This window comes from Phialemonium atrogriseum, assembly GCF_030411735.1.
Source record: "Phialemonium atrogriseum strain 8032-3 unplaced genomic scaffold QBC33scaffold_2, whole genome shotgun sequence".
Taxonomy (NCBI): Eukaryota; Fungi; Ascomycota; class Sordariomycetes; order Cephalothecales; family Cephalothecaceae; genus Phialemonium; species Phialemonium atrogriseum.
Window position 1 is genome coordinate 1,793,540 of NW_026848139.1, and position 18,152 is coordinate 1,811,691.

At 55.5% G+C, this 18,152-nt stretch overlaps 9 protein-coding genes across 9 annotated transcripts; 3 read left to right on the forward strand and 6 right to left on the reverse strand.

Annotated features, from left to right (window-relative positions):
- Positions 1-426: 426 nt before the first annotated feature.
- Positions 427-1,516, forward strand: QBC33DRAFT_616070 (uncharacterized protein; the record flags this gene model as incomplete). The annotated part of the gene is made up of 2 exons (XM_060432650.1): positions 427-536; positions 604-1,516. 2 exons carry the CDS (start codon positions 427-429, stop codon positions 1,514-1,516), a joined length of 1,023 nt encoding a protein of 340 aa, XP_060288092.1.
- Positions 1,517-2,162: 646 nt separating this feature from the next.
- On the reverse strand, positions 2,163-3,356 carry QBC33DRAFT_555041 (uncharacterized protein; the record flags this gene model as incomplete). Its single annotated transcript, XM_060429585.1, has 1 exon — positions 2,163-3,356. One exon carries the CDS (start codon positions 3,354-3,356, stop codon positions 2,163-2,165), a length of 1,194 nt encoding a protein of 397 aa, XP_060288093.1.
- A 485-nt stretch (positions 3,357-3,841) lies between these two features.
- QBC33DRAFT_525093 (uncharacterized protein) lies at positions 3,842-4,947 on the reverse strand. The gene has a single exon (XM_060426780.1). It carries the CDS (start codon positions 4,571-4,573, stop codon positions 4,292-4,294), a length of 282 nt encoding a protein of 93 aa, XP_060288094.1. The 5' UTR covers positions 4,574-4,947; the 3' UTR covers positions 3,842-4,291.
- On the reverse strand, positions 4,526-5,656 carry QBC33DRAFT_170609 (CAP domain-containing protein). Its single transcript, XM_060422320.1, has one exon. It carries the CDS (start codon positions 5,345-5,347, stop codon positions 4,697-4,699), a length of 651 nt encoding a protein of 216 aa, XP_060288095.1. The 5' UTR covers positions 5,348-5,656; the 3' UTR covers positions 4,526-4,696.
- A 184-nt stretch (positions 5,657-5,840) lies between these two features.
- QBC33DRAFT_555043 (Glyoxalase/Bleomycin resistance protein/Dihydroxybiphenyl dioxygenase) lies at positions 5,841-6,281 on the reverse strand (the record flags this gene model as incomplete). Its single annotated transcript, XM_060429586.1, has 1 exon — positions 5,841-6,281. One exon carries the CDS (start codon positions 6,279-6,281, stop codon positions 5,841-5,843), a length of 441 nt encoding a protein of 146 aa, XP_060288096.1.
- Positions 6,282-6,510: 229 nt separating this feature from the next.
- On the reverse strand, positions 6,511-8,958 carry QBC33DRAFT_525099 (heme peroxidase). The gene is made up of 3 exons (XM_060426781.1): positions 7,685-8,958; positions 6,856-7,628; positions 6,511-6,777 (listed from the first exon to the last, which is right to left on the reverse strand). The coding sequence occupies exons 1-3, from the start codon at positions 8,810-8,812 to the stop codon at positions 6,729-6,731; spliced, it is 1,950 nt and encodes a 649-aa protein (XP_060288097.1). The 5' UTR covers positions 8,813-8,958; the 3' UTR covers positions 6,511-6,728.
- Positions 8,959-9,903: 945 nt separating this feature from the next.
- QBC33DRAFT_555045 (alpha-ketoglutarate-dependent dioxygenase abh1) lies at positions 9,904-11,001 on the reverse strand (the record flags this gene model as incomplete). The annotated part of the gene is made up of 2 exons (XM_060429587.1): positions 9,904-10,673; positions 10,725-11,001. The coding sequence occupies 2 exons, from the start codon at positions 10,999-11,001 to the stop codon at positions 9,904-9,906; spliced, it is 1,047 nt and encodes a 348-aa protein (XP_060288098.1).
- Positions 11,002-11,689: 688 nt separating this feature from the next.
- Positions 11,690-12,866, forward strand: QBC33DRAFT_555046 (cell division control protein 2; the record flags this gene model as incomplete). Its single annotated transcript, XM_060429588.1, has 3 exons — positions 11,690-11,726; positions 11,832-12,507; positions 12,614-12,866. 3 exons carry the CDS (start codon positions 11,690-11,692, stop codon positions 12,864-12,866), a joined length of 966 nt encoding a protein of 321 aa, XP_060288099.1.
- A 3,998-nt stretch (positions 12,867-16,864) lies between these two features.
- Positions 16,865-17,956, forward strand: QBC33DRAFT_525110 (uncharacterized protein). The gene is made up of 2 exons (XM_060426782.1): positions 16,865-17,544; positions 17,615-17,956. Exons 1-2 carry the CDS (start codon positions 16,874-16,876, stop codon positions 17,745-17,747), a joined length of 804 nt encoding a protein of 267 aa, XP_060288100.1. The 5' UTR covers positions 16,865-16,873; the 3' UTR covers positions 17,748-17,956.
- Positions 17,957-18,152: the final 196 nt, after the last annotated feature.

Here is an 18,152-nt window from a genome sequence, read left to right on the forward strand (position 1 = left end):
GGTAAGTCTGGGGAGCGCATACAGGGGAATAAATGACCTCACAGCTTAATATATTCGGCCGCGTCCCGATGACTCCTGGCATTTGCAAAAAATGCCCGTGATTGGTATGTTGCAATATCCAAAGTGTTTCTCTTTATACGTAATCAACATTTCCCAAGAGACTCCAGAAAGCTTCACATTGCCGATTAATATGCTCGCATGTCGGCAAGCAATGTGGGGTGCCATTTTATGGGAGGATGGAAGGAAATCAACGATGACATTCCCCGGCCACCCGTACCTTCATATACGTATGGATATTCGACGGGGGAAGTCTGGAATTTCTCGTGCACCTTGATGCCCTCTTAGGAGCAACCTCGACCTCGACTAGACCGAGCCAACCCAAGACGTAGCTTTCGTCAGCCGTCAAGGCATCAACTAGAGCCCAACATGCATTGGAGATCTCTCGTGCTTGCCGCCGCGGCCATCGCGCCCGGTGCCAATGCCGCCGCAACGCTCCGCTTTTCCTGCTCGCAGCTCGTCGTCGACCGTCTAGATCCGTAAGCCAACTCCACGTCAACGAGGGTGGCGCAACTTGGTCTTTCTAACAGGGTCACTTTTGCCCAGCCTGGTCAACCCTGGAATGCTGCCGTCGCCGCATCTTCACCAGGTCGTCGGAGGGAACACCTTCAACGCCTCGATGGACCCCAGCACGCTCGACCCGCCGACAGCTGCGACATGTACCAGCTGCACACCCACTGAAGACTTCTCAAACTACTGGACTGCCGTCCTGTTCTTCCGTGCAAGGAACGGGACCTTCCACCGCGTCTCGACCCTGGGCAACCCGCTCGGATACGGCGAGGCAACCGGTGGCCAGACGGTCTACTACCTCTCGAGCGGCAAGGTCACAGCATTCAAGCCGGGCTTCCGCATGACCGTCGGGGACCCGACCTTCCGCACGGCGGCCCAGATCAGAAAATACCCCATGCTCACCTACACATGCCTGCAGACCAGCTCGACGAGGAGCGGCGCGACCACGGGCTTCCCGACAGCGGCGTGCAAGGTGGGCATCATGGTCAGCATCCGGTTCCCGACCTGCTGGGACGGGCAGAACCTGGACAGCCCGGACCACCAGTCACACGTGGCGTACCCTGCGGCGGGCGGGCAGTGCCCGGCCACGCACCCCGTGACGATACCGCAGGTCTTTTACGAAACATATTGGGACACGACCCCCTTCAACAACAGGGCCGACTGGCCGGCGGACGGGTCGCAGCCGTTTGTGTGGTCGTTTGGCGACTCGACGGGCTACGGCAACCACGGCGACTACGTCTTCGGGTGGAAGGGCGACGCGCTGCAGCGGGCCATGGACACGGGCTGCAACAGCGACCTGTTCACAAACGCCATCAACTGCCCCACGCTCAAGACGCAGACCATCCAGCAGAGCAATAAGTGCACCCGCAAGCGCGAGGTCAACGAGAACCTCGACGGCTGGCTCACCGAGCTGCCCGGCGGCATGCCCGTCACCGGGAACAAGGCCTGAGATTGTCGAGTCTGACCTGGCAAGACGCTTTTGGGAGGGCTTGGGGAGGGGGTGGGAATCGGAACTGGTGGCATCAAATTAATGGACAACATGGTTGCCACGCTTGTGCTGGAATTCCTGGCGTCACTTGCTTGTGCCGATTGTCAAGGCCTGTGGCGCTGTAATTATTTAGCAGTTTGTACGAATTTAGATTTGTCCTTCCAAATAGGTCTGTGAATTAATTTATTGTCACGAGGCGTTTGAGTTTCATGAACTAATTAGAGAACATGACTCACTTCTCATAGAGATTGTCACCGTCGATTAAGAACGAGAATGGTTTGTTTTGAGTTCGTCTCTTGCGAATATGAAATGGCCTTTGATTTAGACACATCTACTTACGTCCGAGCTCCGTGAGCAATTCTGAAGAGGATTAAAGCTCATTACTCACAATAGACGTTGAGACAATAGGAGGTGGACAATGTTATGGATGACTATGCTACAGGACCTCAAGAAATACCCATGGGCTCAGCACGGCAAGAACAGCACTTGCTGCATGACGGGCTAAGGGGAGTACAAGATGGGGAAGCTACAGGCCAAAGGAAAAGTACAGTTTGCAAGCAGCATAAGACACATCACCGAATCTCCACCTAAAAAAGGGGAATATTCTTCACACCGATCGGCGCACGACCTTGCCGTCCTGGCAGGTCGTGCCCACGGCGAGCTCCATCCTCACGGCGGCGCCGTGGTCGCAGATGCCGAAGTAGCCCGGGTCCAGGCAGATCAGGGCGCCCTCCTCAGAGCAGGGCACCGGGCCGCCGGCGCCCGAGGAGGACGAGCCACCGCTTCCGCTGCCGCTGCCGCCCGTGGCGACTGGAGCGGCCGAGCTCGAGGAGGAAGTCGTCGCCGTGTGCAGCGTTACTGGGATAACGGTCTGTGGGAGCTCGAGAGTGGAGGAGGAGCTTGGCATTGGGCGGTAGCTGAAGGTGGTGGGTGGGAATGAGTCCAAGCTGGATGACTGACCAGAGGGTGAATCAGAACCAGAGCCGGAGCCGGAGCTGCCCTGGCTGCCAAGGGTACCGCTGATGGACCTGTCAAAGTTAGGGCCATCCGACTTTGGGCAGGTGCCCTCGGAATCGGCGGCCGGCTGGGCGAGAAGCACGCCGGCCCTGCCCGGGTTGGGGACGTTGAGGATGCCGTCGTTGGTGGTGCACTGTGCGAGGCCGGCGACGTTAGCGACAAAGATAGGCGGCAGGGAGTCGAGGAAGGCGGTGCCGTTGCTGTCGGAGCCGCCGGTCATGACCATCGGGGCGCAGTTCATGTACATCTCGCGGTTGCCGATCTTGTTGAACCAGGTCCAGCCGAAGGAGAACCTGCCGTTGGGCAGGCCCTTGGGGATGGGGATGTCGAACTGCCGGACGCACTCCTTGCCGAACGAGTTGCCGCACTTCCGGCCGTCGGGCCGCCCGTCCTCGTCGTCGGGGGCCGAGCCCTCGATGTTGCCCTGCGCGTCGGCCGGGCAGCCGCCGATGATGGAGTAGATGACCTTCCACTTCGACGGGTCGTCGCTCGGCTGGTCGCCGTAGTTGACGCTGAACTGGCACGAGCCGCCCCCGTGAATCGCAGACCCGGTGAACTTGACCGTCTGGGTCGAGCCCGCGGTCACGTTGGTGATCTCGGTGATGCTGAAGTTGCCGTGGCACGGGAAAGGCACGGCGACTTGGCCGCCGGTGGCGGGGCCGAGGGGGCTGGTCTGTAGCTTGTGGAGGTTGTACGGCGTGGGTGTGTTCATGATCATGTGGGCGGCCGATGAGCCCACGAGCCCAAGGGCCGCCATGATCTTGGGGGTGTTAAAGTTGACCATCGCTGATGGAAAACGTGGTGTTCTGTGAAGTGGGTATAGGTGGCCCTAGAATCTGTGACTAAAATCAGTCGTCAACAAGGATGGTTTCACTCACTTTTCTGATGTCTGGTGAGATTTCTGCTTTCTCCGAGAGAAGATACTGGGAAGTTCGCCGACCTTATATACTCCCGCAGGGCGTCATGTCTACAAGGAGGTCGCGTGGCATTGTTCTACAGGTAAACAAAGAAGAATGAATTGTGAAAGGGAATATTCTCGGTGTTCCCGAGAACAATACGTGTGACGAGGCAGCGCCTTTGATGACTGTTTACGACAAAGGAAGAAGTCGAGGATCAATCAACAAGTCACCAGATCTAGGCTATCAAGTCAGACACACACAATATCCCAAAACTGCTCTAGTTTGACTCGACATCATTCATCCAGGAAGGTTCTTACAAAGAAGATTCGATCCTATGTGTCAACATTGCAAGGAGATCTAAATTATGTATGCGATGAATCAGAAGGTCTTCTTTTGCTCACAAAAGCCAAATCGCTAAGACTTCTGGGAAATCTGACTTGTCAAATGATTGATGCCCTGGTGGCTGTTGATAGTTAGATTGTATTTATGCATTCGCCATGAGCGGTCCTTTGTTAGCCAACCTTTTAAACGGAAGGGCATATTCCGGTTACTGCCCCAGGAACTTGCTAGAATGAGCTGCCAGCTCGTTCTGACCCACGCTCCGGACTTGAGATCTTGAAGGTCTTTGGCCAGTCTGAATCTCTGTGAGGCCCATATAGGCTCTCCAGAACTGAGAACCCTCACTCCAGTGTGTCCCCCTTACTAGTCCGTCACCACCAAACTGCTCCCTTCACTTCACCAGTCTGATTGTAAGAGAAGTTATGATTTACCTGCATGCCATCAACCCTTAGCATTAGTATACGCCTGAGAGAGCCCACCTTTAGTGTCGAGGCTGTGTTTTGTAGTCTATTAGAATATTGCGACACATGGAGTTGGCGCCACATATGCGTTTCGCTCGATAATTCCCATTGTCAACAGCGCTGTATACAGTAATCACTGTTCCTCTACAGCTTCTCAAACACATCCTCAGGAATTTCATAGCCCCAATCTCCACCCACAAATGCTGCACAATGCAGTAACAAGTGGTCAGGTGGAAGCGGAGGTTCGGAATTGCAAACTCGGAGGGACATCTCTGCTCAGTGTTGAACCTGAAATTGCCCATCTTGGTCCCCACAACACACCTCCAGCCCCTCTTTACCCTCGAGCCACTTGGAGTTGATGCCTTGCAGGTGTAGAGATGCCGGATGTCTCGATCCGCTTAGCAGTGCTGTTCCTCCATCCCCATTCACCACAAGAAACCCCCCGTCCCCAGCACAACCAACCCAACCCACAAAACACAAACCCCGACCGCAGGCCTCACCCCTGCGCTCCCCGTCCCATTAACCTGCTTCCCGACCTCCTCCCCAAACTCGCCAACCACGTTCCCGCGCGGCCAGTACTCGCAGGCGAGGTACCACCCCTTGGCGCCACACAGCCTCCTCCCGCATCCGACGGCCGACGTGTTCTTCCACACCAGCTGCGTGAAGTGGCCCGTCGCCTCGCCGAACTGCGGCTTCCGGAAGTCGTACTCGTCGCGCTCGGCCGCCCACAGGCGCACGCACCCCTGCGCGTCCGAGCAGCCCAGCGCGAGGTTCTCGCCGTACGGCCCGCCGCTGTGCGCGAGCTTGCAGTCGCGCCCGTTATCGGAGGAGTCGAGGTAGCGCTGTGCGAAGCGCTCTAGCGTCGCGTTGTAGGTCACCGCCGAGGCGTTGTGCTCGGCGCGGAAGAAGTTGGTGCTGTTTAGGATGGCGGAGGTGAAGAGCGACTCGGTCACGAACTCGGGGGATGAGGAGGGGATGGGCGGCGCGGTGGTTATGGTTACTGTTTTGGGGGAGGCGTGGGCGGTGGGGAGGAGGAAGGAGGAGAGGGGGAGGAGGAGGGGGTGGAGGAGTCGCATTGGGGGAGATGGGGTGGGTGTAGGGGTTTCTTTGGATTATATATAATAATAATATTCGGGATGAACTAGTCTCGAGATTTTGCACAGATGGTTGGAGATGATTACTTGGCAAGGGAAGTAAGCTGTCTCTCGTGGGGATGGACAACTCTGAGGGAACGAGGAAGACAAAGACAAAGGAAGCCAGAGGAGGGGAACTCCTATCCATTGAAGCTAGGAAATTCATTTGTCTCATCCCTGCTAGACAGTCGCGAGTTGGCACCATCATATATATATAACCTGAAAAAAGCATCCCCGAAAACCGGGTTTGGGAATCGGCGTTGAGATAGGCAACGGTTGGATGTCGGCGGCTCGGATGACGTAGGGAGAGCGCTTCGTTTCCCGTTTTCAGGGGTATGGTACGGCGGCACGATCCACCCCGCAAATTCAGCTTCCAACCCACCCCATCACCTCAATCAGACAGAGAGCGCAACATGCGAAACAACCTCCACTCCCCTCAATCTTCGTCCGGATTCTTGCACACGGCCTCCAGCCTCCACCCATCCGGGCAGACGACAAAGGCGGCGAAGTAGTTTTCGCCGTAGTGTCTCCGCAGCCCAGGCGCGCCATCGCATCTCCCGCCGTGCGCGAGGGCTGCTGCGTGGAAGTCGGCAACGGCCCGCCGGCTCGCCGCATTGAAGGCGATGTGGCACCCTCGCCCCGGCGCTCGCGCCTCGACGTCGCCGTACTCGAAGATGTTGAGGAGCTCGTGCTCCTCGTCGGGGCCGTAGCCGAGAGTCCTGGGTTTCCCGGGCACGGTCCCGGTCCCGGTGCTCTCGCTGTCGTACACCAGCCGCAGGCCGAGCGGCTCGAGGATGGCGCTGTAGAAGCCCTTGGAGATGCTGTAGCTGCAAACACCTATGGAGAGGTGGCCGAGTGGCTGTGGGTGTGGTTGCATCTTGGCTTCTGAGGCTTTGGTCGACATAGTAAGTGTGGCAATCACGTAACGATGTTAAAAATAACGAAAGAACGTCAGGTGAAGACCTGCCTCTGCCTGCACAGGACGGCCGCAGTGCTGAGGAACGCTCTTTGCAAACGGAATGGCACTCGATGGGAAAGCGCCGAGATCAGCTTCCAACTTCACATATTGCATAAATCCAGCCATGCCAAGGACGAATTACGGGGTACAGAGATACGAGGCATTGCGTGCTTCTTGACTTGAGCAGCAGGCAGCGACCTTGGTATTCGACGGGAGCTGGACCACACCGTGGCAGCATTTCAACAGCCTTCAGATCTGAAGTATGGGCATTAGCCCGTTTCCAGGCGATGGCAATATCAATTATAATTAGCTGCCAGACGCTGTCGCTGTCTCTATATATTCATCAAGCCGTCCAAAGTAGATTGCCTAAGTAACTCTCCCAAGCTGGTTGTTCACAAGTTGCCAACGATCGTAGCTAGGCTCTCATGTCAGCGACAGCCCCTTGATTGGGCGACGGGGGAGGCGGGAGGAAGAACAGAGGTAGAATCCTTACCCAAAGAAGAAATTCACAACGTAATTAGTCATATATTCGAAGAAGCTCTTGAATGTATGGCCAAGGCCCAACTCATGTCTGCCGCTCGCCGCCGGAGCCGGTGGGCCGGTGGCAGTCCCCGCCTCAGCTGGCGTTGGCATCGACATAGACGGCGTAGTCGTGGCGGCAGTCGTCGCCACTGGACTCGCCGCCGCGCTGCTCCTCGTCGTCGTCGTCAGCATCGTCGTCGGCGCCGCAAGCACGGGACTCGTCGCCGGCGGTATCGTAGCCACGACGGTCTCGCACAGATCCTCTGGCGGGCCTAGGAAAGGCGCGCAAGTGCCCGGAAGATCAGTGGCGTCGTTGAAATCGTCCGCGACGATGTCCCCCCGCTCGCCGCTGATGATGTCGATCTTGGACGCGAAGCTGATGCCTCCCGGGATAGTCCAGTTAGCCGTGTAGAGCGTGTACTGGCCGGCGCAGGCGCCCCTCCGCATCGACATGGTCATGTTGTGCAGGCCCGCGACGGGGAGGCCCGGCCGGGGCTGCTTGTACGAGATGAGGAGCGTGGCGGTGAGGTCGGCGCGGTCGTTGCGGATGGCCGCCGAGACGCTGACGGCGCCGGTGTGCTGCGAGAGGCAGCTCTGTGGGCGCAGCAGCATGACGGCGTCTTGAAGAGGGTAGGAATGGCCGTTGTTGTCGAATAAGAGGCTGGTGCCGTTCTTCAGGTTGACGGTTACGGTGAAGGATGAGATGCCTGTCTTGGTTGAGAGGACGGCTTCGACCGGAAAGAACTGTTTGGTCGTGTCAGTCCCGTCACTCGCTTGAATCTCTCAGCTTTAGAACTTACAGCAAAAGAGTCGTCAAAGCCCTTGCCGCGACCCTGCACCGTCGCGGTAATGGTGCAGTTACTCCTCCCACAATCGTTTCCACCATTCCGATCTCGGTAAGCGAGCTTGATGTCCTTTATCTCAGTGACAAGAAGGTGCGTAGTCCGGATGCGGATATGGCCCGCCAGTCGCATTATCCTGCCACTTGGGTCGAGTGTCAACTGCATGTCGACGGGCTTTAAGGTGTATGGTTGAATTGGTTCTGACAGTGTCACACCTTGCGGTACCACGTCGATCATTTTCTGCAATATCCGCTGGCAGACGGTCTCAAACTCAGCCGGATCTGCCAGAGCCTTGACCGTGGCATTGGCATCCGAGTCAAAGATGCGGCGATCCGAGTCCTTCCCGAGCGCAATGGCTGGGCCAACAACCAGGGGATTGGTGGTGTTTCCATCGAGGTATTCAGTGACGACTCTGTTGTCGAAACTGGCTACAGTAGAGTCTATACCGACTTCATCCTGAGTGATCAGTTCGGGGAACTCGGTACGGTGCACCCTGCCGAGGGTATGGCCGCAGGCCGTGACCTGGATCATCTCCTCGGGGGTGAACCCCATGCGTGCGAACTGCTGCCGGAACAAGCCGATGTCGTGCTCCGGTTGTGGGACGCCGGTCTCGCCGGCCCCCGGAGCATCGAGTCTTCCCCCGCGAATAGGAATGACGGGACCGCCACAGGCGCGCACAGAGGTGTAGACGCCAAGGGCGATGAGGTCCGAAATACTCGCCCGAGGGGAGAGGTACGCTGACATGAATCGCAGAGTAGTGTTGAAGCCGGGCCCGAGATTCTCGCCGTTGTCAAGCATGTACTGGATAGACCCGTCCAGACCACCGGTTCCGGCAGCCACATTGGCCGTGGACATGTCGTGGAATCCGAGGCGGAGCCATTCGGCAGCATTCTGCCTCCCCGGCCCGGATGCTTCATTCGAGCAGGGATCCACCGTGTCGGAGAACCTCCGACCCTTGAAGGCCTTGAGTTGGTACATGATCTCCTCCAGCTCGTCGGTCGGCGACGGCCATGTCGGATCGGCAACGGTGGGTCCAGCAAGCAGCAGTTGGGCCGCTAGCGGCAGACACCAGAGACGGAGCTGCATCTTTGATGCCGGAAGCAATCAAGAGATAAATGAAAGGCTACGGGCATTACCAAAAATGACGCGAAACGAATGTACTGCGGGCTCGGTCATGACGAGCCACCATTGTCCCATTACACCTGATGAGAAGGGCGAAGGACGAAAAAGCCTTCACCGGTCTTCAGCTGAGATGTCAAGGCGGCCTGACGAAAGGGGCCTAGAACATCCATGGTGGTTGGTCAAGGTCACGTGCCGTCGTATGATGTGGCGCCCCCTTTTCGGGTCTGAATACGAGGTTTGAAGCCAGCCCATAAAATTGCAACACGAGACTGACGCGAGGAGCCTTGACCCAAGAAAATCATCACAAAAGATCGAAACGCAGACAGATTGGGAGCTAACTTCCCAAGAGCATTTATCTCTTTGTCTCTACTCTACTACCGTCCCATAATTGCAGGGCTTTGTTTCTTTTCCGTTTCCTTGTTTCCCCTCTTATGTCGGTTTTGTTGCGTAGAAATATTGTGTGGGAGTGTGATAATGTGGAGACGATGCTAGAGCACAGGAGAATTCTAAGAAACCCGCCTAACGAGGTATTCTAATTCTCGGGACGTTGATTCGGTGCAGTGGCAGGTTGTGGCTGAAGATTTGAGAACCACGATGCCTGAGCCTGTGTGAAACCGGCTATCACGATATTATCAATCTCTTGGCTAGGCTGATGAAGCAATATCCGCTCACTTCCTCACCGTCACTCACGAGCCCATTCATGTCCTGCTGTAACAACCGAAGCAGTTCTTCATCTGTTAATGAGCTTCCAGAGTCTGCGCCCACCTCCATTTTTTCAAGGATGCAGGGGGAAGCAATACCCTGTTCTTCCTAGACAATACCGTAGAAGTTACGATAAGCTGGACCCTCTCCCCAATGCACCTTGGCGTAGTCCCAGCAGCACTCTAGAATTTGCCGATGCCGGCCGACGAATAACTTGGCTCGTGGTCCTCTCCGGGCTTGACGAATGAAGCCGTAAGGTGGTCGTTCTTTGCGCTATCAAGGGAGCAGAACCGTGGCAGGAAGATATTCAAGGGGCAAAGTGGTGAATCGTCGTATTTTCCAGAAGCCCCAAACTAGTCCCTCATTTGTCTCACGTTCAGATTGACCCTCTTGTTCTTCATCCAGCCCTTCCACTCTTCGTATTTGCCGTCTTCGGCGGGCCAGTCTTCCAGATACGACGGACAGGTCCCCTTCAAGACCTTCGGCACCCCATGCCAAGCGAAGCGGGACTCTTTCGTCATGTATATGGCGTCACCCGACCGGAGCCTCAGCAGGAGATACTGCTTGCTGCCGGCAGCGTCCTTTTCCTCGTCTGACATCTTCCCCATGTCGTTCGGCGCGATCATGAACAGCGAGTCGCAGCCGAAGCTGAGGCTTATGAGTCCCTTGTCCGTCTCCTCCGAGACGTCGCGGTGCATCATCATGGTGTCTCCGGGCGTGTAGAAGTTGACAATGGCCGCCTGGGCAACGGTCTCCGGGAACAAGGACTCGAGGAATGCCCCGATGTCTGAGGGAAATTCCGGCGGCCGTTGCTCCGGATACACGCGGCTTGTCCAATCGTACTGGCCCCCGAAGGTTACCCAATGGAGACGCCGGTCCATAACCTGCTTGACGGAAAGAGGCCGGTGGACTTCCGGGTCTTTCGGTTCAAACCTGGCGGATGAGTCCGGGGGGTAGGAAAAGAAGGATATGCCGTTTTCTGAGGTCTCACACGGATAAGGGAGATCATAGTGGGGGTGCAGGTTGGTCTGATGCTTGGGATTGCTCAAATCTCGATGGATCATATATTTCAGCAGGATCTTCTGGATTTCAGGCGGGATCACAGATGGTATAATGAGCAGTCCTTCGTTTTGTTAGGTAAAATACGCTGAGGCAGCAGGAGTAGTAGACAAACCTGGGAGTAAGGGGTGGTAATATATCGGAGCGTCCTGTCCCTCAGGGAGGCTTGAAGACGCTTCCTCGCCCAAGTGCCTGAACGAAGCAGCCATCTGCTCTGCTTTGATCTCGCCGGCACGAAGGAAGCCGGCGGCTTTCTCAGGGGAGCTAAGGTCATCTAGCTCATTACTTTCAAAGAGGGATGTTTGATCCATCTTTGCATATGTCTTCCACTTGGCCCGGAGCTCATCAGATGGCTGCTCATGAGCATCAAGAGAGGTAACATCTACAGTCATCTTAACTGATTGACTGCCTCCAAACAGGATTCTGGGTGAGGAACTGTTGAACAATGATTTAAACTCAGGAATATAACTAGTAGATAACCAGTCTGTGATAGCTTAATCAAGCATATGCCCCTGTAAAATCAAGTTGCTCAGGCGTAAAGGGGTTTAGTTGTCATGTTTGTTGCCATGTTGATAAATTTTAATGTTCTTGGAGGGGTCATTTCACCAGCCCCAGAGAAGGTGGGGTAGTTTGACACTGATAAGCCAGATAAAAGGCTGAAGCGCCACAGCCAAGCCACCTCCACACTAAATAACGCGATTTGGAACCCCTCCCTCTCGCTTGGGACCGCGCTTGGTTGCACAGTAAACACAGCTTGTCGGGGTGATATTTTTTCGGTCCAAAACACAGCAACCGGACGAATCTGAACAAAACAAGGCGCCGATTCCCAAATTATCACAGCAGGACGACACACAAGCCCCTTCAATGGCGAAGCAGTTGTAGCTTCGGCATCCCTTCATTCCCATTTGACCCTCCCTTTTTCGTCTTGTCCTTCCTATCTTTTACTGATCCCTCTTTTCCCTGGCGCCAAATTGCCCCTGTCCCTCGTTTGGCCTGTCTCAACCCTGCCAAGCATCGGTCAACCCACGGTGACCTGCAGCTCAACCAAGAGAAAGCCAAGCGGAGGTAACAACGGCAACAATGGATAATTACCAGAAGCTCGAGAAGATTGGCGAGGGTCAGTGATCACCATTAACCTATCTTTATATGCCTCAGAATTTGTCAACATGACACTGCTAAGTGCTTGAACACGTCGGCTGACTTTTACCTGCTCTCCTGTTAGGCACCTACGGCGTCGTGTACAAAGCCCGAGACCTTGCCCATGGTGGGCGCATAGTGGCGCTGAAGAAAATCCGCCTGGAAGCTGAGGATGAGGGCGTGCCGTCGACCGCGATCCGCGAGATCTCACTGCTAAAGGAGATGCGAGACCCCAACATTGTTCGCCTTCTCAACATTGTCCATGCCGACGGTCACAAGCTGTATCTGGTGTTTGAGTTCCTTGACCTGGACCTGAAGAAGTACATGGAGTCTCTGCCTGTTGCGGATGGTGGTCGTGGCAAGGCTCTGCCTGAGGGCACCGGCCCTGAGCTGCACAATCTCGGCCTTGGTGATGCCATCATCAAGAAGTTCATGAGCCAGCTGTGCGAGGGTGTTCGGTACTGCCATAGCCACCGCGTCCTCCACCGCGACCTGAAGCCCCAGAACCTGCTTATCGACCGTGACGGAAACCTCAAGTTGGCTGATTTCGGCCTCGCCCGAGCGTTTGGCGTCCCCCTGCGAACCTACACCCATGAGGTCGTTACGCTCTGGTACCGCGCCCCGGAGATTCTGCTTGGTGGCCGCCAATACTCGACTGGAGTGGACATGTGGTCTGTTGGGTGCATCTTCGCTGAGATGTGCACTCGTAAGCCGCTCTTCCCTGGCGACTCGGAGATTGACGAGATCTTCAAGATTTTCCGGTAGGTTCTCCCGACTCCCAAGTCCCAAGTCCCAAATCCCTTCCAACTTTCTCCTCTTTCCCAGGGCTACCAGAGCTAGATGCTGACCCAATAACGACAACCATAGACTTCTTGGCACTCCCACTGAAGAAATCTGGCCCGGTGTCACGTCATACCCCGACTTCAAACCCACCTTCCCTAAGTGGGCACGCGATTACAGCGCCCCCCTCTGCACGAACCTCGATGATGCAGGACTCGAGCTCCTGGAGATGATGCTCGTCTACGATCCGGCGGGTCGCATCTCTGCTAAGCAGGCTTGCAATCACCCGTACTTCGAGGACTATAACCGAGCTCATCTCTACGGTAATGGCTACCACTAGTTGCGTACGCCATGGGGGGTTAGCGCCGCGGCTGGTGGGGTGGAAGGGGTGCGGACGTGGACCGTACCGCCAAACTTTCGGCTTGAGCCTGGAAGGCGACCATGGCCAGGCTTACCTCGATGAAAGCATTCCTTATCCGTCTGCTTTCAGGATACTGTCGTGTCCCCTTTTTTTCGTTTTGGCCAGCAAACTGGCTTTTTCCAATTCGGCGTTCTGAGGGATATGGCAAGGGTTTTATTTTTATTGTGAATTGCATTGCTGGCATAACCTGGCTTAAGGCACGGGGAAGATGGATCTTCGCGCGCGACGATGCTGTATTGCCCTGTTATGTGGAGAAGGGTGCCTGAGAGCCGGTCGAGGTTGGCTTTCGAACATCTCCATGGGACAAACGGCTGGCACCAAGGGGAGGAAGATCATCTTCGGAGGCCTGCTTTTCTAACCAGATGACTCAATAACCATGGAAGTCTTTTCCTTTTCCTTTGTCGCAGAGTTAATTCATCGAGGACACGAGGGTCATGGACAGGACGGAATGAGCAATGGAACCGAATAAAATGCACATATTTTCAAACTGCAACTGCCAACACTCCTGTAGGTTTGTAGACATCTCCTAGCTCAATACCCCATGATCCTACCGAACTAATATTGAGCTGGTCGGTCCCTCGCGATGCCGTTATCGAGTCATTGCCATCTGCCATCTGCCGGGTTGGCTCTCACTACCCAGCTCCATGGCAGGATGATTTGGCCACAGCAGAAACACATGTTACTCAGATGAACGGGATAAACTTAGTTACGAAGGGATCCACCAGCAAGACAGGCACATTCTGTCTCTTCCTCTGCCCTACCCATGCATGCTACGTCGTTCCCAGACTCTGACTCTGTAGTCGGCTGGCGCTTGCCCGATTGTTTCGCTCTGGAAATAGAATATAGCGGGAAATGAGAGTGTTATGTGCCGCCCGGGATGTGCCCGGACTAGGAAGCAAGCACCCCGGGGAAAGATGCAGTGGCTGTTGCTGCCTTGGCGAGCGACTAATCTCCTCAGCCGCGTTGCTATCTCGAGCTCGAGAGTTTCAGCACCGACGCAGCAGAAACCCTAAATTACAACTACCCTACGTGCGCGGCGAGCTGTGCCAATCAGGTCTGCAGCGGTACGCACAGACGGCACACGCGCGGGAAGTTTAAGAGGGTTGCTTAAATAAGAAAGGGTCTGGTCTAGCTGCAGATGAGATGAGGGGATTGGATGTGGGTGGTACGGCTCGGAATAAAAGACATGTGAGATGTAAATAGTGCTCTCTTTCCGCCAGTCGTCGAGACGAACCTAGGCGCCGGGAATTGAGGAAGCGTATCGGATGCTGGGCGGTTATCTCGAACCAGGCACTAAGCAGCCGCCTGTTGTGTCAGCTCGAATAAAAGGGCTGTGCCATCGAAAGAAGCAGTGTCTCAAGGAAAGGTGATAGGTCGCCCAGGCGAGTGGCTGAGGCGGCTGTTAAGCGCGGGGGGTAGCGAACCTATTCTCAGGAAGCCCTGATTGGAATTTGCATCCTTACCTTACTATGGTATGGTAGTCCAATGCGTCTGTAAAGAGAGGAAGACTCACGGGGGGCTGAGGATATCAAGTTGCAGTATGCGTATGTAAATACGAATGGTTGGCGGAGTGAGTGCCCAGGAGCCAGGGTAGCAGCAACATGACTCGGTTGTCGCCACACAGAGGAACCTACGTTGGAAAGCAAGGCCATGGTGATTCCGAGCAACCCAGACCCGCAAACCCTTTTCTGCGCAGCTTGTACACGTGTTCGCCGCACGCCGAGTGAACGCCTTTCATTCCCGGCCCATGATCAACTGGGTGACCCAAGACCAATCAGATGGGCAGCTTCCTCGAGGACAGAGATCCCCCCACCACGGAACTCACGGGACCGGGCCACCGGGGAGCCTGCGCAGCCACTCCAACGCAAGCGTTCGCCCCCCGTTCCGACCCGACCAGAAGTTCTCCCCCCCGTGACGAAAATTTTCCCATCCCCCGGCGGCGGCCGGTGATTGGAGCCCGTGGACGGGCACCGCCCTCACGTTTCAGCCGGGTGGCGGGCCAATCAGGCGGCTTGGAGCACTGGGTGTGGCATCTGTCTCCGACAGCCACGTAAACCAACCATGAACTGACAGCGCTGCCTTGGACTCTGGGTGGCCTCCAATGTGAAAAATGGCGGGGTTCGTTAGTTTGTAGACGGGATAATCTGGAGAGAGGCGGTGTGTGGTCTTTTTCTCTCGGCGGCGGCGACAGGAACAGGCAGACAGGGATGGGATGGTCGAGGACGAATCTTGCCAGCCCCCACTGCTTGGCGATCTCCCAATGATTTGCGGAGGGAACACCCCTGCTTGCCAACTGTCGGTGTCCCTTTTCCTGAAAATAGGAGATCACAGTCAAGTTATCGGCAAAAAAGGGGGGGTAACTGGAAGGAGGGGTCATTTTGGCTCCAGCCATGGTATCCGCACACTCATCTCAATCCTGGTACCTATCCCTGGCCGGGGGTGGGTTCTCCCGTCACCTGTGCACATTCCAATGGCAGGCGGACCAAACCATCGTGACAGGGTGGAGGGGTCATTCGCTCGGGTGCTCTGATAGGCCAACAGCTCTGAGGATCGACTTTGTCATCTCGACAAGAGTCCGTGCAGGTGTTTGAAACACAAAGTTCAGATGATCCCAGAACATTTACAAATCCGGGGAAAGACTTGACAATTCGCAATCCCAAGGCTGGGATCGCCGTTGGGATAGTCTACGGAAAGAGATAGCGACGTATCGGTAATGAATGCGATGGAAATTGGAAACCATAGAAGATGGATCTGCCTAGCTACAGGGAGCAGATATCGGAGTGGGAAGGAATGTTAACGGGCAATAGGTAGGTAGTACGGATCCGTGGGTAGGTAATAACCTAAGCTACCACCTGGATTCGGGTCGTGAGGCCATGAAGGGGCGGTTCATGATCCTCCCCTGACCTCCGCGCTATTGGCACCGCAATCACGTCGATGGAGCCTAAAGCTGACGGTGTGGCCTTGCGCAGGGCGGCCTCGGAGGGGGTCTCTGGCAATTTTGTAATTTGTAAACCCAAAACATGTAAACAACCTGGTCGTATCACGAACAGTCATCAGCCATCAGCAACTCAAAACAAATAAACACCGGATGTTGAGGACGCGACCACACGGGTTACGCCATGCAGGACAGCTTGCATGAGAATCAACAATGAATGGCGTCGCTGGTGCGCATCTTACACAGCCTTGGCCTCGACCATGGCGGCCTTTTTGACGTTTGCCTGCCTCCCTAGAGGCCACCGCGTTGCAGAGGCTGTTTGAGGCCGCTCTCATTGGGCTGGTCCCTAACGTGTTGGTTTTTTTTTTACTTCCTCCAGATGATGTTGTGGCCTGGCATGATTGGGCCCGAATGAAGGCTCTCTGGCTGGCTGATCAAGACTCCCAGCCTGGGTCTCGTCATTGGCGCTTTGGCTTCCTTTGGAGGTTCTTTCCTCTCGAGAAACCAGAAGCCACTCGCTGACACATGAAACAAGCGAGGGGGGTGGTTCGTGCGTCTCCCAATGGTGGCCAATCACCCGTCTGCGCTTCCCAGCCATTCATCAAGGGGGTTATGCAGCGCATGGGAACTGCGCCAGGGGTGAAATGCAAATTTGGAGCCAGTCAAGTCATGGACAGGCTCGACTTTCTAGGACAGACACTGCCATTTGTTTCGGAGCTGTGCAGCCATGGGCGGTTTGGGACGAACCACGGGCAAGCCACCCTAGCTCGTTGGCGCACGGCGGTCTGATGTCAGGATGTCAATTTGCTGTGGATTGCCGCGAGACAGGTACCTACCTGGCCTGCCTTGGTTCCGTGCAGCATGCAGTACCTTACGGGATGAAAAGAAACGAATGTCGACATCCAGTCTCCCTGCTCCTTTTGCCCCATGAGCTAACCTTACCTAGCTTGAGGCATGGTTAGATAAGAATCGTCCATCCCTCCCTCTCTCCATGTTGCCCTCCCCTCTCGCCAGGATTCTGGAATCCCAATCTTGGATAGTTACTCAGATTCATTTAAGGGCGGCAAGCTCCCTGAAGAACCATCCTCCGTGCCGCCTGTGGTCTATCCCATACAATCCCCACGAAACGCCGCAGAAAACCTCCGATATTGCGATATTACGACTTGCACGACGACCCGACCCCATCAACCTCCCTTTCCTCAGGCGGACGGTACATACATACTACCTAGACAGCATCGCCCTGGATTTACTGGCATTTTTACTTAATTGTTCCGCCGATATATCGAAACCGTCCATTCCATTCGCCTTTGCCTTGGAACTCCGCCCTTTTCCGTTTCTTCGCCGCTTCAGCTTTCCGTGGCTGCTGGCCTATAATATATCTCAGATTTCGGCCTCGTTTTCTTCTGGATCTCTAGACAACTCATCCTTTATCTCCCACCTGACTGGTAAGCAAGAGACGACTTCGTTTTTCTTTTATTACCATTCTGGAAATCCACCCTGTACACCATCAACTCCACGCACAAACCACCCCGCTTCGCCTCACCAGTGCGCCCTTGTCACCTCAAAAAGAAACAACCGGTGGCATCACAGCGTGAGCACGAGCCTCCTTTTTGGCATTTGGGGGTCAGCGCCAGCACCAGCACAGACCATCTTGCAGGACAGCTGCAAATCATTTCAGCACGATTAATCTATCGGCCGGAGCCCAAGAAGGGGACTGGCGGACAGAGCATACACAGGATTCGGCGCGAACACGAGACGGATCGAACTCTAAACTGACTTTTTTTCCCTCTCCTTCTTCAGATTCTGCTGGATCGGAGTCGTGTCAAATCAGGTTCCCGCCACTAGAGCAAGCGGCAGCGGTCTAGCCCAAACTTTTTTGAAGAGGTTCCTGACTCGCACCCGGTCTTTGGAATCCGCCATCCATTCGTACGGCCGCTGTACTGTACGAAACCTCTACCCCGGATTCTCGGTCATTCTCATCGACCCCCCCGCAGGCTTCCATCCTCGATCCCAGCCACAGCAGAGGACAGGTTGGCATCTTCCAGCTTGTCTGCCTGCTCTTTCTTCCCCATCGATAAATCAAACCGTCAGATCATCAAACCCTCCAAATCACAGCTGGTTTTTTGCAGCTGCCTCGTGTGCTGCCACGCCACCCACGAGTACGTGTACTATCCGAGGTACACCAGATCCAGCGCCAGAGCCACCCCCCGGTCCCGCCGATCTGCCCTTGCTGCCCCACCCACGCTAGCCAAGGAAATAAGAGGCCCAGA

Excerpts from the sequence above, each read along its gene's own strand:
- QBC33DRAFT_525093 (XM_060426780.1), bottom strand. The coding sequence starts at position 4,573 with ATGGGCAATTTCAGGTTCAACACTGAGCAGAGATGTCCCTCCGAGTTT.
- QBC33DRAFT_170609 (XM_060422320.1), bottom strand. The coding sequence starts at position 5,347 with ATGCGACTCCTCCACCCCCTCCTCCTCCCCCTCTCCTCCTTCCTCCTC.
- QBC33DRAFT_525110 (XM_060426782.1), top strand. The coding sequence starts at position 16,874 with ATGTTGCCCTCCCCTCTCGCCAGGATTCTGGAATCCCAATCTTGGATA. Across the intron at positions 17,545-17,614 it reads CAGACCATCTTGCAGGACAG|ACAGGATTCGGCGCGAACAC; the intron begins CTGCAAATCATT and ends GACAGAGCATAC.
- QBC33DRAFT_525099 (XM_060426781.1), bottom strand. The coding sequence starts at position 8,812 with ATGCAGCTCCGTCTCTGGTGTCTGCCGCTAGCGGCCCAACTGCTGCTT. Across the intron at positions 7,629-7,684 it reads GCTTTGACGACTCTTTTGCT|TTCTTTCCGGTCGAAGCCGT; the intron begins GTAAGTTCTAAA and ends ACGACCAAACAG. Across the intron at positions 6,778-6,855 it reads GTTGTGAATTTCTTCTTTGG|CTACGATCGTTGGCAACTTG; the intron begins GTAAGGATTCTA and ends ATGAGAGCCTAG.